The sequence below is a fragment of the Hyperoodon ampullatus genome (assembly GCF_949752795.1).
Source record: "Hyperoodon ampullatus genome assembly, chromosome: 12".
Lineage (NCBI taxonomy): Eukaryota > Metazoa > Chordata > Mammalia > Artiodactyla > Ziphiidae > Hyperoodon > Hyperoodon ampullatus.
This window is the reverse complement of record NC_136925.1, coordinates 89,522,825-89,540,653: the sequence shown is the minus strand read 5'-3', so window position 1 is coordinate 89,540,653 and position 17,829 is coordinate 89,522,825. Positions and strand designations below refer to the sequence as shown.

At 45.4% G+C, this 17,829-nt stretch overlaps 1 protein-coding gene across 1 annotated transcript in view; it reads right to left on the bottom strand.

The window, feature by feature from the left end:
- Positions 1-17,829, bottom strand: part of FAM120B (family with sequence similarity 120 member B) — a gene marked incomplete at its 5' end in the record, with an annotated part of 83,507 nt that overhangs the window by 23,776 nt on the left and 41,902 nt on the right. Inside the window, 3 exons of the mRNA XM_079716508.1 lie at positions 8,329-8,380; positions 14,065-14,157; positions 16,814-16,922. Coding sequence (XP_079572634.1) covers positions 8,340-8,380; positions 14,065-14,157; positions 16,814-16,922 — 243 coding nt within the window. The 3' untranslated portion in view covers positions 8,329-8,339. The remainder of the gene's footprint in view (positions 1-8,328; positions 8,381-14,064; positions 14,158-16,813; positions 16,923-17,829) is intronic.

Genomic DNA, 17,829 nt, shown 5'->3' with positions numbered 1-17,829 from the left:
GAGAGAAACTGAGGCCCCCAGTCAAGAGCCAGCATCAGCAGGACATGTGAGTGAATGAGCTTCTGTATAACATCATGTCTTCAGCTGAGGTCACAGACACGGGGGAGCTGAGACAAGCTGCCTGAATTCCTGACTTGGAGCCTATGAGCATTCGACATGGACATTCCACACCACTAAGTGTTGGGATAATTTGTTATGTATAAAAATAAAAGACACATTTTTCATTTTCACCAAGAACTTTATTGAACAATATATTCACCCTTTAGTTCCACTACCTTCTGCCATCTTTCAGGCAAATTCATAATTCCATCTTCCCAAAACCTTTTATCTTTTTGAGCAAAGAACTGCTCCAGGTGTCTTTTACAGTCTCCCAGGGAATGGGAATTTTTTCCATTAAGAGAATTTTGTAAAGACCAAAATAAATGGAAATCTGAAAGTGCAATGTCTGGTGAATACAGCGGATGAATCAGAACTTCCCAGCCAAGCTGTAACAGTTTTTCCCTGGTCATTAAAGAAACATGCGGTCTTGCATCATCCTGATGGAAGATTATGCATTTTCTGTTGACTAATTCTGGACGCTTTTCGTCGAGTACTGCTTTCAGTTGGTCTAATTGGGAGCAGTACTTGCTGGAATTACTTGTTTGGTTTTCCAGAAGGAGCTCATTACAGAGGACTCCCTTCCAGTCCCACCATAATACACAACATCACCTTCTTTGGATGAAGACCGACCTTTGGTGTGGTTGGTGTTGGTTCATTTCACTTGCCCCACAATCTCTGCTGTTCCACATTATTGTACAGTATCCACTTTTCATTGCCTGTCAAAATTTGTTTTAAAAACGGAACGTTTTCGTTACATTTCAGTAGAGAATCACACGTGGAAATACGGTCAAGAAGGTTTTTTTTCACTTATCTTATGTGGGACCCAAACACCAAAGCGATTCACATAACCAAGGTGTTGCAAATGATTTTCAATGCTTGAGTTGGATATTTTGAGTATGTCGGCTATCTCCCGCAGGGAATAACGCTGATTGTTTTCAATGAATGCCTCGATTTGATTGCTATCAACTTCAACGGGTCTACATGACTGTGGAGCATCGTCCAGCGAGAAATCTCCAGCACGAAACTTTGCAAACCACTTTTGACACGTTCTATCAATCAATCACAGCACCTTCTCCATGCACTGCACAAATCTTTTTTTGCGTTTCAGTTGTGTTTTTACCTTTCTTGAAATAATAAAGCATAATATGCCGAAAATGTTGTTTTTTTCCTTCCATCTTCAATATTATAAGGGCTACATAAAAATTCACCAATTTGGATAAGTTTTTTAAAGAATGCATGTTGATATGACAGCTGTCATAATACAACCTAACAAAGTTGTTTTGAATGAAGTTAAAGAAAACTAAGTGCTACTAGAGCCATCTTATGGAAAAAACTGAAGGAACTTTTTGGCCAACACAATAGTTCTAGTCACTACCAGAGCAGTCTGGAAGCAGGCATGAGGACCACAAAGGTACAGAGGAAACAGCTACCTTAAGGGAATGCCAGGTTTTCTGTTAGAGCAGGAGGTGAAGGGACAGCCAGATAAGAGGCTGTTGCAGGTCAAGGGATTTTGCTGTTTATTTATGTGGAGTTTCAGAAGCCATGGTGAAAGGCAAAGCATGGAGAGGGGATGGAGGCTTGGACTATGGTGGCAGCAGTGGGCACCATGTAGAAGAGTGTAAATTCAGGACATCTCTCTTCCTGAAGGATTGGTTGTGAGGACGCAGGGAAATGGAGAAATCAAGGATGACTCCTAGGTATGCATGTGACTGAGAATTTCCAACATAAGGAAGCCAGGAATAAGGACAGGGAAAAAATATTTGCCACATATTCTTCAGCAAAGGTTTATTAATACCCATAATATATAAATGGGTCCTACAAATCAATATTAAAAATTCAGCCAAGAAAAATCTGGCCAAGGATTCCATTTATTCTGTGAATAAGCTGTTCACAAAAAATAAATACTAAGGGCCAATAAGTGTATGAAAATAATAAGTGTTGTAAAAATACTCACTAATATTCAGAGAAATGCAAACTAAATCAATGAAATACCCTTTTTGACCATGTGTAAAAATTAAAAAGACTGAAGATCAATGAGAGGTGTGGCTGTCAACATACTCATATACCAGCGGGAACGGATCCATGAGAGGTGGGTGGAAGTGGTGCCACGGTTTCAGAGGGCAATTTGACAATATCCAGCAATTATACTTCTACCGGTTTGTGCAAGTTGGTGGTTCAAATCCTATATACTATATATGTATCCAATGAGGAGTTCTAGCCAATAGAATAATGAATAAAGAAAAAATTTCTGTATCTTTGGGTCCCTTTCAAATTAATATTTTCCCTGATTATAAAAACATTTTTTCAAACAATAGAGAAATACAAGAAATGTAAAGTCTCTTGTAATTTCATCCCCACCTCAAAGATGACCACTGTTAAGCAGTCTGATGCTTATACATGACTGTTTTACAAACATCTGCATTGTAAGCCATACATATATATATATATATATATGTATATATATATATATAATTTGATAAACTATACCTTGTGTAATGATTACCACAGTCAATCCAATTAACATTACCATCATTTCACATAGTTATCATTTGTATGTGTGTGTGTGGTGGGGTGTGTGAGAACTCTTAGGACCTATTAGCAAATTTCAAGTATATATTATGTTATTATTAACATGGTTACCATGCTATACATTAGATCTCTAGAACTTATTCATCTTATAACTGAAAGTCTGTACATTTTGATGTACATCTCCCCATTTCCCCAACTCTCCAGCCCCTGGCAACCACCATTCTACTCTCTTAAGTTCAACTTTTTTAGATTTCACATATAAGTGATACCATGCAACATTTGTCTTTTTGTGTCTGGCTTATTTCACTTAGCATAATGGCCTACAAGTTCATTCACATTGCCACAAATGACAGAATTTCCTTCTTTTTTATGGCTGAATAGTATTCCTTTTACCATAATTTCTTTATCTATTCATTCGTCAATGGACACTTACATTGTTTCCATAGCTTGGCTCTCGTGAATAATGCTGAAATGAACACTGGAGTGTAGATGTCTCTTTGAGATACTCATTTAGTTTCCTTTGGATATAGATACCTAGAACTGGGACTGCAGGATCATATGGTAGTTCTATTTTTAATTTTTTGAGAAACCTCTACACTGTTTTCCACAGTGGCTGCACCATTTTACATTCCCACCAACCGTCCACAAGGATTCCCTTTTCTTCACATCTTCACCGACACGTGTTGTCTCTTGTCTTTTTGATGACAGCCATTCTGACAGTTGTAAGGTGATAATCTCATTGTGGTTTTGATCTGCATTTTCCTGATGATTAGTGATACTGAGCATCTTTTCATGTACCTGTTGCCCATTTGTATGTCTTTGAAGAAATGTATGTTCAGTTCCTTTGCCCATTTTTCAATTGTGTTATCTGACTTTTTGCTATTGAGTTATAAGGGTTCCTTATCTATTTTGCATATTAACCCCTTTTTATACATGGTTTGCAAATAGTTTCTCCTATTCTGTTGCCTTTTCATTTTTTCCATTATTTCCTCTGCTGTGCAGAAGCTTTTGTTTGATGTACTCCCACTTGTTTATTCTCACTTTTGTTACCTGTGCTTTTGGTGTCATATCCCAAAAAAATCACTGCCAAGATGAATGTCAAGATTATTCCCTATATTTTCTTCTAAAAGTTTTAAAATTTTAGGTCAGATATTTAAGTCCTTAATCCATTTTGAGTTTATTTTTGTGTATGGTGTAAGATAAGTGTTCAATTTCATTATTTTGCATGTGGATATCCAGTTTTCCCAACATCATTTATTAAAGAGACTATTTTTTCCCCTTGTGTATTCTTGGAGCCCTTGTCAAATATTAGTTGATCATGTACGAGGGTTTATTTCTGGGCTTCTCTATTCTGTTCTATTGACCTATATGTCTGCTTTTACACTGAAACTGTAGTTTTGGCTACTTTAGCTTTGCAATATAGTTTGAAATCAGGAAATGTGATTCTCCAAGCTTTATTCTTCTTTCTCAATATTGCTTTGGCAATTTAGGGTATCTTGTGGTTCCATGCAAATTTTAGGATTGTTTGTTCTATTTTTGTAAAAATGCCATTGGAATTTTGGTAGGGATTGAACTGAATCTGTAAATCACTTTGGGTAGAATGGACATTTTAACAAGATTAATTCTTCTAGTCCATGAACATGGGATATCTTTCCATTTATTTGTGCCCTCTTCAATTTCTTTCATCATTGTTTTATAGCTTTCAGTATACAGATCTTCCACCTCCTGGTTAAATTTATCTCTAAGTACTTTATTCTTTTTGATGCTATTATAAATAGGATTGTTTTCTTAACTTCTTTTTTGGATGCTCTGTTGTTAGTGTACAGAAATGCAACTGAGTTTTGTATGTTGATTTTATATCCTACAACTTTACTAAATTCATTTATTAGTTATAACAGTTTTTTGGTGTAGTCTTTAAGATTTTCTATATAAGACATCATGACATCTGCAAACGGATTTTACCTCTTCCTTTCTGATGTAGATGTCTTTTATTTCTTTTTCTTGCCTAAATGCTCTGGCTAGAATTTACAGCACTACGTTGAACAGAAGTAGTGAGAGTGGGCACCCTCGTCTTGTTCCCGGTCTTTGAGAAAAAGCTTTCAACCTTTCACCATTCATTATGTATGACGTTAGCTGTGGGTCTGTCATATGTGGCCTTTATTATGTTGAGGTACATTCCTTCTATACTTAATTTATTGAATGTTTTTATCATTAAAGGATGTTAAAATATACATATGTAAATAAATATAAATGTATAAATGTAAATATATAAAGAAAATATTACCAAAACTAAAGGGAAAAACAGACAGCAATATAATAATAGTATAGGACTTCAATGTCCTGCTTTCAACAATGGGTAGATCATCCAGAAAGAAAATCAGTAACACTGAACTTGAACTACACTTTAGATCAGATAGACCTAACAGACATATATAGAACATTCCATCCAACAGCAGAATACACAGTATGCTCAGGTATAAACAGAACATTCTCCAGGACAGATCATATGTTAGTCCAAAACAAGTCTTAAAATTTTAAGAAGACTGATATTACATCAAGTATATTTTCTGATAACAACGGTATGAAACCAGAAATCATTAAGAGGAGGAAATTGGAAAATTCACAGATCTGTGGAAATTAACACATTCTTGAATAACCAGTAGGTCAAGAAAGAAATCAAAAAGAAAATCAAAAGGTATCTTCAGGCAAACAAAAATGAAAATACAACATACAAAAACTTATGGGATGCAATAAAAGCAGTTCTAAGAGTGAAGTTTATAGCAATAAATCCCTGCATTAAAAAAAGAAAAATCTCAAATAAACAACATAACTTTACACTTCAAGGAACCATGAAAAGAACACACTAAGCCCAAAGATAGGAAAAGGAAAGAAATAATAAAAGATTGGAGCAGAAATAAATGAAATGGAGATGAGAAATTCAATGAAAAAGATCTACGAAACTACATTGGTTTTTTGAAAAGATAAACAAAATGGACAGACCTTTAGGTGGACTACACAAGAGAAAAAGAGAGATGACTCAAAAAAAATTACAAACAAGAGATGAGATATAACTGATACTACAGATATACAAAGAATTGTAAGTGACTACTAGGAACAATTATACGATTAGATAACCTGGAAAAAAATGGATACATTCTTAGAAACCTACAACTTACCAAGACTGTATCACGATGAAATAGAAAATCTGAACACACAAATCAGTGAGATGAGACTGTGAGTCAGTAATCAAAAACATCCCAACAAAAGCTTGGGACCAGATGGCTTCACTGGTGAATTCTACTAAACACTTAAAAAAGAATGAATGCCAACCCTTCTCAAACTCTTCCAAAAAACTGAAGGGAAAGGAACACTTCCAAACTCATTTTACAAGGACAGCATCACCCTAATACTGAAACCAGACAAGGACACCACAAAAAAAGAAAATCACCGGCCAATATCCCTGATGAATACTGATGCAAAAATCTTCAACAAAGTATTAGCAAACTGAATTCAACAATACATTAAAAAGGTTGTATACCTTGATCAACTAGGATTTATTCCAGGGATGCAAGGATGGTTCAACATTCCCAAATCAATGTGATACACCACATTAACAAAATGAAGACTAAAACTCGTATGATTATCTTAATAGATGCAGAAAAAGCATCTGACCAAATTCAACATCCTTTTTCTTCACAAAGATCCCAATATGCTGGATAGTAAAATGTCTTCCAAATAATGAAATAAATGTGAAATTACATTTCATTATGAGTAATAAATACATTGTTTTATTTTCATTTTTAAACTGATATATGGAACCTTCATCAGAAGGCTTAACTGCAGAGATAATTTATGTAACAACATCAAGATTACAAAAAAATCACTGCACTGGTTTTTCAAATTATACCAGCTCAATGGCTTACTTAAGTTTGCTAAAGTAACAAATATTTTACTGACAAGTTACAAATACTTATTATGAAGGGGGAAAATGACATTCATGGAAGTCTACTATTTTAGTCTAAGGAATGAGAAATTACAAAGTTATGCAAATAAGCAGCAAAGAAACAAAACTTCTAGAAGGAGCAGTGGTCTCAAATTAGCAAAAATGAAAGGAATAGAATGTTAAAATTTAGACAGGAAACAGCCACATGAAAAAAAAGATCTATTTCCAAAGCTGGGAAATAAGGTTGTAGGTCCTACAAGACTGAATGAAAAGTGACTAGACACGCAGATGTCCTTAAGAAGGACCAGCAGGAAGTGGTGAGGATATTTCAAACGTAAGAGATATACATGTATTAAAATAGCAGGAGACTATATCCCTTTCTGGTAAATACCAGATGGGATTCTAAAACAAGACAAAGTCAGGAGCTATGCACACAGAGCTGTCAGGGTGAAGCATCAAGTGCAAAGATACAAACTGGACTGTGATTCGTTTAGGGTTTACTTTGTTTTTAATGACATCAACCGGAGGACACGTCTTATGAGCGCTGGTGAGCATGTCTGAGTGCTGGGGCTCTCCCGAGTCGTGGTTGTGGCCCAGAAGGGGACCTGGTAGTCACAGCAGCTCCAGGCCAAAGGGAGACAGCTGCTAATGAAGGGCCTGTCTTCTAATCCCTAATCTAGATTTTCTTCTATTATCAAAATCTCAGGGGTTGAGTTCAGAACAATCTGGGGCTTAACATTTCAATTTTTGGATTATCTGAAAATCCCTCCATGAAAAGAATTTCTCTGAACTTGGATTCATTTAAGATATTTTTAACAACAAGAGCCCTGAAGGGCTCACAGATAAAGAGCAACAAATGTACCACTCATTAGCGGCATCATAAATTAGGCTTCCTGCCTGAAGCCTGATGTCTGCTGAGAACCCAGGTGTGTCTTCACATGCACAGGCTCTGGGCTTGAGCCTAACAAATGCAAAATGAAAAGGATGACACGACAGAAGCAGACCCATGAGTCTCACGCTGTGTCAAGACTACGCAGTTACCTCTCCCACCAGGAAGGTGAGAAGGAAGCTGGTACCTCTTTCGCTATACAAACACTTCTGAGGACCAACAGAAGATATGGTTGGAAACTTTACTTTTGGTTAGAATTGATAATTAGAAAACAATTCCTGGAAAATGACATAGCTAGTAGACATCATATCTTCAAAGACAAGATCATTTGGGAAACATCCTATCTAGTGTTAAAGTTAGAAAAAGTGGGATATAATGAGATTCCCACTCATTAAAAGAAACCAACCACACCCACATCACAGATGAAGACACTGGAATGAAGATGTTAACAATGACCGTTTGGGGCTGTGGAATCAGGTACAATGTCTAAAAATAAGCCAACAAAGGCTTTTTTAATATGATACGAGGGAGAAGACTGACAAGGATGTTTTTCCTCTTTACGCGATGCTGGGTCTAGAAGCCACAGGTCAGCCTCTCCTCAGAGAAGACAGGCACTGTCTGATTACTTCATGCTGAAGGAGGGTGCTGGGTTTTATGGCCAGACTCTGCATCTTTTTCTGTGCACACTTTTTCTGAAGGAAGCAAACTCATCTTGAAACCAAGTTAACTTAGCTCCTTGTTGGTTTTAACATCTGAATTCTTTTAAAGTTTGGCACTTGATATGAAAGATGTATGTTATAAAGACAGATGTTTTACTTCAACCTTTGATAAAACTGATTTGTTCTGAAGATATAAGTGGTGGACTTACCCAGAAGATGATTAATATCTTCTCCATTGGTCAGGGTCATACTGTCTACTTCCTGCACCAAATAAATATGAAAACAAAAATTAAGAATTAAATTTCTCTAAAATTCAAACAGAAAAAATGGCACATTTCTAAGTATGTATGAAAACAACACCTGAGTTATATTTGGGGCCAGAGCTTTATTCTCTTTTCAGTTTTGGCCACCGTAATTATTCCATTAAAGTAGGAAGCAATTAGTTAAGAGGCAGCCCTGTGAGTGGAAGGAAGCAGCGTCAAACCTGCTCCCCTCAACTCCAGTTCCAACTGTCTGCACTGCGCCTGCACAGTCGCTGCTGTCAGTGAAGTCTGGAAATGGCCTTTCACGTGGAGACGGCTCGTGGGACATTCTGCTGAGTGCGGAAAAGCGCGAGTGTGGTTCCCTCCGCAGCAGAGCCCAGGGTTTCCTTGTCCCTGCCCATGGGGCTGTTGCCCACTTTCCGCCGTGCTCATGGATGATGGGCAGTCTTGTCACTCACACCCCCAGGAAGGTAGCAGGAGGTCACAGCAGTGGCCAGAATGAGGTTTCCAGGCCCCACCCTTGTTATCACAGATGATCGGAGGCAGCTTTACAACAGCCCAGGCCTCCTACAGAATTACCACAGAGAAGTGAAAATCCGAAGAAATCACAGGCAAATTTGTGGCTACTGACTGTGGAATTTAACACATCATTTCTCACCAACAGCATGGAAGAGGTTAAACCGTTCTCACTTCAGCTGCCGGCTGAAGCATTTTAAAAGTTCCGAAAGCTTTGATGTTCACCCCCTTAGTGAGTGGAGGTTCACACCTCTGCTGGTCCAGGGTTCCCACCCCTAGTTCACTGGATCTCAGCCCAGAAAGGTCTCACAGGCTTGTGATTCTCACCTCTCTCGGACAGCCGGGCCCAAATGGAACGGCTCGCCTCTCATCAGGCCAGGGGGCGGCCGTGGGAAACCTCCCAACTTCTGGGCAGTAACTGAATACTCTCATTTTGAGGCATTCTTAGTTCTTCACCAATAGGAAGAATTTTGCCTGTTAACTCTGCCCTGGAAATAGTGACAACTTTCTGCTGGGACTACCTTAGTATCTCCAAAAAACACTAAAACAGGAGTTCAAAAGTAGACAAAACCCAGCAAAAAATGTGCTGGCCAAGTGAAGATGACATAATTCAATCATAGCATAAAACTGAAAAAGTGGATTACCTAACCTGAAAAAACATATTCCTGTCCCGATAAAAGACTTTATGTATATATATGTGTGTATGTGTGTGTACGAAACATATTCTATATGGAAACATCTGCAATTAGGAAACATGCGTGCACTGCAGTAACATTTTCTGAGCACTCTCCATGTCAGGCAACATGCAAGTGCACACACTCCAGCTGTCTATGTGTGTCCTGTCAGAACTTCCACCATCCCACTCCTCAATCCTGAAGTCTGACACCAACTCAGCACTCACCACCTCAATTTGCCTCTGACCTGGGGCCTCCCAGAGGAAGTTTTTCAGCCCCAGCCCTCTGGCACTGGCACCCCTTGACTTTGGTGTGGCTACTGTGGCCCCGACAGAGCAGGGGTTTCCTTCAAAGACCCCTTATCAGACGTATGTGCTGGGTCTACAGGGAAAACACCTCCAAGGCACTGGCACCAGCTCGGGAACCACTGACACCTGAAAGAGGAGTCGCAGCTGCACCTCTGGCCTCATTCCCTGAGTCGATGGTTCCTTAAGTCCACGTATCGACCTGGGTCCTGTGACCTGCACTTGAGGTTTGGTAGTGAGGCCTGCGGGGCCCAGAGCTCAGGTCACTGGCAGAGAGGGAAGAAGGGGAGAGACAGCATGTTTCCCCGGGGGCCTCTCCTCTGCCAACGTGCCCGAAGCCCGAGACCAGGCAGGAAGACTCAGCAGACACGCATAGGCCTTGCTGGCAAGCGTCCTCGACCCCTCTCATCAGCCCAAGGTGGTGGCAACACCTGGCCTTGTGTTACTGCAGGTGACAACCTTTCACCCTCCTTCCCCCAGACCCAACCACTTCCTTGAATCATTCCTCCCAGCACCTTAAACCCCGCCAGAGCAACGAGGAGCCCCTCGTTCTCCAGTCACCAGCTGCCTGCCAGCCCTCTGGTCCAGTCCCACTGGGACACTGCCGCCCCCAGCCTCCCAAAGGCCCTCAGCGTCTGCGTGTCCCCGTCCTTCTGCACTGACCTGCTCACTCTCAGGCTTGCATCCGTCCACTGCTCTCTTCACCGACACCACTCAGCCTGACCTCAACCTCCACAGGGCCCAGTCCACACATGTAGGATACGTGAACACGGGCAGCACCTGGGCCTCCGCACGACCAGCAGGGCTCCGGCCGCTCCCCGGGGGGCCAGCGTGGGGTCTCAAGAGGAAGATTCCTCCCCAGCAGGGAACCAGGGCTGATGGTGAGTATCTATGCTTCCGCCCTAAGGAAAGTCACTCTGTTTTTCTAATCTGCACGAGGAGAAATTGCCAGACACTACTCCTGTCTGCCAACAGAATCTGAAGAAACTTCTTTGTTTACTGTAGATCCAAGGAAAACTGTTTCTCCTTCTTCAATGTGAACATGCTCCTGAAATTTTCGCCATCACAAGCAAGTAAGGACGAAGCCAACATTCATGACCTTCTCTCCTTGGCCCTTGGCCGGCAACCCGAGGAAACTTTGACCAGGTTGAGGGCAATGTCCTGGAGAGGACTTGGTGTTTAAGCAATGGCTTCTGGTCTTGTGGTCAAGTGATGGCTGAACTCATACAGGCCAAGCCTGCACAGTCAAGCTTTGCTTTGTTTCCTTCATTTTATTTTTAAAAAACAGCTTTAACTGAGGTATAGTTGACTTTGTTTGCTTTTTAATAGAAAAACAACTCTAATATAACAGATCAACGTAAAAATATTAAGAGAATCACTAGAGTTAACACCAGGAGAGGAACAAGATCTAAGAAAGGACAACGGTAAGGGCCACCAGAGGCCGAGTCCATCGATACTTTCTCTCCAGCCCTCACCACAGCCTGCAGGAAGAGCCCGGCCCCAGGTCAGAAGTCAGGGAACAGCCCCAGGGGATCTGTGATTTGCTCAGGCTAGGCCTCTGGCAGGTGGTGGACCCAGGTTTCGAGACAGCTTCTGCCTGTCTGGACCCAAGTGAAGTAAGAAAAGAAAGTCTGTAGCGTGTACTATTCTACAGCCTTCAAATTCAAGGACGCACCAGGCCCAACGCCACCCGGCGTGGGGCAACACGAGGCCTGCACCTGATGGTGCGTCCCAAGGACACAGGTCTGCCTCTTACACGCTCTGCAGGGCCACTGTCCCAGCGTGAAAAAGCAGCAGCAAAGGACCTCGGGGCTCAGAGCTGGAAGGACACTAGGGGTACCTGGGCCGGACACCCGATGATGAGGCCCAGGGGTGGTGGAGCCATCCGAGATGACATGCCCTCTAGAGGACCGCCTGGTGTCGGCCAAGTGCTCCCTCGCAGGCACCCGAGGTCACGGCCTCTTCCACCTGGTGCCCGTCTCAACCTGCAGCCTCCCACCCGGGGTCACCCTGGCTCTCCTGACCCCTGAGGCCCAGCAGGAGGGAGAGGGCACAGGCCTGAGCCAAAGGGGCGAGGGAAGGTGGCCGTTCACAGCACACCAGGCCCCGACGGGGAGCGCAGGCTGGTGCGGGGAAGGGAGGCAGCTGGAGAGGCGCTGGCAGGGGCCTGTCTCCTGGCTTTGGGAGCGGACTCTGGAGGGAGGGCTGACCCTGGCCACGCCGGGCCAGGCAGCTAAATGTGGCCTCCAGCTCCCCCGCCCTCCACGCTCTGCTGGGGGCCTGACTCCAGGGGGACCAGCATCGCACTCGTATCTGGAGTGGGGGATCCGGGCTGCCACCCAGCTCCAAGCCCACCACACAAGGCCTCGAGGCCCCAGGGCCAGCACCGAGACCCAAACCCAGTTAGAACCGCACGACATCTCCTCCCGGAGATGCACGGAAGGCCGCGGGCTCTGGGCACGTGGATGACAGGCTGCTGGCTGACGGCTGCCCCTCCTGGCATCGCCCTGCTCAGGACACCAAGGGCATCTTGTTTGGCCCTCGCGAGGGGAGAGCGTGGCCGGGGAAGGGCCGCTCCTGCTCCCCCACGGCTGCGGGCCCCTGCGCACGGCCTTGCCCCTCGCCTGGGACCCCTCCTCCTCGGACCCCTCGTGTAACCCAGCGGGGAGGGGGGGAGAGCCCCGCCTTTTTCCTTCCAGGCCTCCGCATATCTGTCCAGGGTCCTCCTTCTCTCAGAAACACCTTCCCCCTGGTTCCCCTGAGGAAGGCCCATCGTTCTCAAGAGTCAGAAGCTGAAATTCTGCCTGTTTCCAAGCAGTCCCACTGCCCAGCTAGAGGGGGATGGGGCTGACAGATGAGTGCCATCGGCAGCGTGGCCCTGCGCACCACGCAGGTGTGACGGGTGGAGAGCCCCCCAGCTCGGTGTCTGAGGGGCTGTGCCCTTGGCCGTGAGACCATAGCACTGCTATCACCTTCTGATTCCAGAGCATACACAGACCTGCCTATGGTCTTCCGGGTGCCCTGTCTGCGACTGAGTCAACCTCAGCACCTTCTCGCTGTGAAGTCATGGAAAGGAGGTATTTTCCCTGCTCAGTGACATAGCACTACGTGATCGTTCAGATGACTTAGCTGGCACTGGGCGGAAGTAAACCCGTCCCAACAATGGACCAGGGATTCTAAGAAGATGGAACGTTACTCACTTTGTTCAACCAGCTTTAGGTGACAGTGGGTGGCGTCATTTGTGAGGGCAGAGACTGCAGGTGAAGTGAGCTCAAAGGAACAGCTGCAGCAACTGTGAGTCTAACTCTGGGAAGCTTTCCTCTCCCCCCAGGGATGGGCATTTCCGAAACGGTCATCATAAACTCTGGCCTCACGGAACCGTACAACGGACTCCTAACATTAGGGAAGTGCAGATTCTACCAAGAACCAGCGGGAAGAACTCAGCCCCCCACAGGCCACCGCGGGACGAGCAGTCCACACACAGCCTGACTTGGAGTCCACGTGGCCACAACCTACTAAATTCATCTTTATGCGTTCAAACTAGGTATCTGTATTACACACGTAAGAAGCAAAGGACTCATCTTACTTCCCAGATCACACTGTTAAGGCTCTTATGTATAAAAACCAAGTCACAGGGCTTCCCTGGTGGCGCAGTGGCTGAGAGTCTGCCTGCCACTGCAGGGGACGCGGGTTCGTGCCCCGGTCCGGGAGGATCCCACATGCCGCGGAGCGGCTGGGCCCGTGAGCCATGGCCGCTGAGCCTGTGCGTCCGGAGCCTGTGCTCCGCAACGGGAGAGGCCACAACAGTGAGAGGCCCGCGTACCGCAAAAAAAAAAAAACAACCAAGTCATAGAACATAAGAAAATGCTTCTACTGGTAGAATGCTACTGTTTGTGTTATTTTATTAGAAGGATGTATGTATATGTAGCCTTTACAAGAACCTTCCTCTGAGTAAATTACAAAAAACTAGGTTTTGAACAGATGAATAAATTGACAGAAAATGAATAAAGCAGTGAGCAGAGGCACGCTAGCACCGAGAATGGCAATTACGTCTCTACTTCACTAGGCAAAGCAATTAGATCTATCAGTACATTTATCTGTTTATTTACTTGTAAACATACAACCTATTTCCAAAACAGCTGCGAGGCAGTCTCCGGAACACTGCCGCCACCCCGCCGGCCTCTTACCTGGCCCCTGGTCCCTCCAGTGCTGTCCTTGGCCAGACCGGCTGTACCCAGAGCTCATCCTGTGGGCGCTGGATCCCTGTCGGCCCCTCCGCCCTGTGGGGACACGTGATCAGCACGTCAGCGGCTACCAGACGCTGAACTCCAAATGGCAGTCGTGTTTAAGAGTAGAGCAAGGTGACCCTGGGCTGGCAGCTGCCAAACTTCTGATGTCCTTACCATCACAGGGAAAGCCCCTGAAAAATGCAGACGCTGGGGCCACGGCACCACGGCCGGGTTGGGTCAGGGCTGCACTTAAACCTGTTCCCAGGAGAGTCTGTGTGGGGGACGAGCAGGCTATCTTGTCAGGTCCCTCAAAGCAGGGCAGTAAGTTCTCCTTTCTGCCTCCTTGGGCAGCTGCCCTGGGCAGTGGCCACAGGCCCAGGCCCGCACTGCTGGCCACCAGCACGCGGGGCTCTGGGACACGGTGGGCCTGACCAGGCTGCCCTCTCCTCCCAATTCCCCGCAAACTTCATCGGCACGCAATCGGCTCACTCTAAATTCTTCTTCTAAATTCCTAAACCCTGACGCCTTCTCTGTTTGTCTCTACTAGAATTCAGTACTACCAAGTCTAAGTACATATTTAAATGTGATTCTAAACACTACCTTGGTACCTCACACTATTCCATAAAGAAAGGAGGCCAAGCCTGCCCGGCACCAGCCACAGGGGCGAACCAGTGCTCTGAGCACACGGGCAGGTGGCTCCGTGCTGGTTCAGCCCCGCGACCCCTGCCCTCCATGCACACTCTTGCCAGCTGAGGACAGGGAGTGGCCTGAAAGGCACCGGGGCAAGTGTCAACGGCACCAGCTCGTCCCAGGAGGAAGAGACAGCGGCTGGGTGCAGGTGACCGAAGGACGCTGGGCTGGGGCCAAGGGGCTGGGCTTTGCCACTGAGAACCTGTACGGTGTTGGCGAACCACCGGGGCCCAGGGGAGTGAACCACAGAATATCAGGCTGTATTTGTGAAGAAAATGATGATATCGAGGACAGAAAAAAGGAGCAGTTTCCAAATCACGTCAATTGACTCATGATATCTGTTGAAACCGTTTCTTCCATAATCTGGAGTAACTCGACAGGATCACCCAGGTCTGCCATCTTACGGACACTTCACCAGAAAGAGATCACAGAGTTTCCTGTCTGTATTAGGAGTGACCGTACTGCAGCATTAAACTCTGTGAAACCACAGGCTGTCTTAGGGCTTTCAAGAAAACTTGTCACATGTAAAGTCCTCTTAAGCCTGAGTGTCGGACTCTGAAATGCAGAAAGAGGTTCAGGCAAATCCCAGTGACTACTGCAGCTGACAAAGCCTGCACCCTGCCACCTGCATGTCTGCAGCCAGCCTGTCACTGCTCTGCTAACAATCTCACCAGTGACGGGAATGCTGGTGCGGCGCTCACAGGGCAGGCGGCCCGAGTGACATGCTGCCAACACATGTGGGGAACAGGGGACATGGAGAGAACGCTGCCTCTTTCTTCTGCAAGGAATAAACTTTTGGTCTGGGGTCTCAAACGCCGCCTATCTCCAGACGGCTGGAGGAAGGTAAAGGATGGAGCGGGCGTGAGGCCAGGAGGGGCTCTGTCACCATCAGCAGTGGGGAGGGGCCGGAAGCCCCTTTACACAGCACTGACCGGCAGGAGCTGGACGCGACCCGAGGCCTCACTGACCTCATGGCACAAAGTCTCTCAGAGCGAAACGTGCAGGGCTGGTGTGAGCAGAACTCAAGACAGTCTGGGGGAGTAGGAATTTGGGGTAATTCTCTATTCCATCAAGAAGAAATGGGGCTGCTACAGTCACAGGTACAGATCCTACCCAAACGAGGACATGAGAACGTGATTAAAATGAACTCAACACAATGAGCTACTGAACAAGATGTCCGACTTCACTGATAAACAAAGAAGCACCCAATCAAGGAGACAGGCTTTTTCATCTATCAAATTAGTCAGAAAAACAAACTATTAAGTGGCGTCAAGAATGCAGGAAACAGGAGCTCTTAATCCCTCTGGTGACGGTGTGAAGTGACCATGTGCTTTTAGAAAACAAGTTGGCAACATTTATCTAAAATCCAATTACATTTGGATCTATAATTCTGTGAACAACGGAACTCTATCCTAAGGAAACAACACACAGAAAAGCATCAAGTATAACAAGAAAAAACGGAAGCTCAAGGCGGGGGGCTACGAGGCAAAGGCAGTGCGTGTGGTGGTGGGGATTCCGTTTAAGGGGAGCCTGGCCACCGTGACCACGATCGGGCTGGAAGTCAAGTGCCGAGGAGAACAGGGCACATGAGCATGCAGAGTATAATCATAATGAGACGAAAACATAGGAGAACATCTGTCAACATCTGTTACCTTCAGGAGACAGAACTAAAGGTTATTTGGGTTTCATTTTTAATTATTTTCTTTATATCTAAGTGTTTTCTCATGTACTTTTATCATGAGAAAAAATAAGTCCAAACCTCTGTCAAATAAAGGCCCACCAGCCCCGTGGCGTGTGTGCTTCAGGGCCTCCTGGCAAGGAGGCTGAGCCCCAGAGGAGGGTCCTTAGCTCTCAGCACATGAACCCTTTGAAAACTCCCTCCTAAGGGACCAGAACTTAAACCGCCCAGCAGCACGCTATCATCTTAATTTTGTTTCTTCTTCCCATTTTATCAGCCTCTCCTTGCAGCTGCACGTGGCAGTGGGGCCCCTCCCGGGACTGAGAGGCTGGGGCCCACCTGAGTGGTGTGAACGCCAGTGCCGCCTGCTGACGATGGGTCTGTTCTCCTTCATGCAGGCCTTGCACACAACTGACTTCAGGGCATGGAATCTGGTGAGCTGGGACCTCTGCAAACAGACCAGATGGGGCGGAGCAGTGTCAGACACAGGCAGGCACGCGGGAGACGCAACTACGTGAGTGAAACTACACAGTATACTGTGCTCAAGGACACTGCAGCGGTGTGGACGAGCATGGCTGCAGTTTCCCTTCCACACTGCAACTCAGCAAGCTGTTCTCAGAAACCGATCTTGTCCTGCCCTGGAAAGGCGGCAGTGGCACCTACACCTTCTCTGTCCCCTGGAGGTTACACAGGCATTTCCAAAAGGGCCTTCAAGTGCTACTGTGACATCTATGGCCCTAACACACAATCATACCTAAAACATCCATGCCGGTAATGGGTTATCACCTCAGTTCTTCTTGGTTGTAAGACAGTAAGTGGAAAGAGCAAGGCCACAGACAACGAGTTAACACGCGACCTTCCCTTCCAGCCTCGTCTGTACTATTGAATATTCGATCCTATCTGCCCTAACTTGTTTTAAAGCAGTGAGTGTGAACTTGTAATCATTTTGTACTTGGTCAAGACATTAGGAAGGAAAGGAGGGAGGGGTCCGTGATGGGTGATGTGCAGGCCATGAGCCTGGCCTACTGTTACCTTTCACTGATTCGGTACTAAAGCCACACTTACAGGACATTTTTGTCAGTACTCTGCTTTTGTTGACTGTACATAACTTTGGCTGCTTCTAAATCCTGAACACTTACATTCCTATGACACCCTGGATTGTGTCTGTGTGTGAAGCAGCACTGCCGACACATCAGTAATGTTTTCCATCCGATGTGACGGCGTGGAGCGCTGACCTGTCACAGACCAGTCAGCTCCCGCTGATCACAGGGTCCTGGGGGTATTAACACACGCTCCAAATGAGCTTGGCCGAGGCCCGACTTGGAAATCTTCCAGGAAGCGTGTAGCAGTTGTAC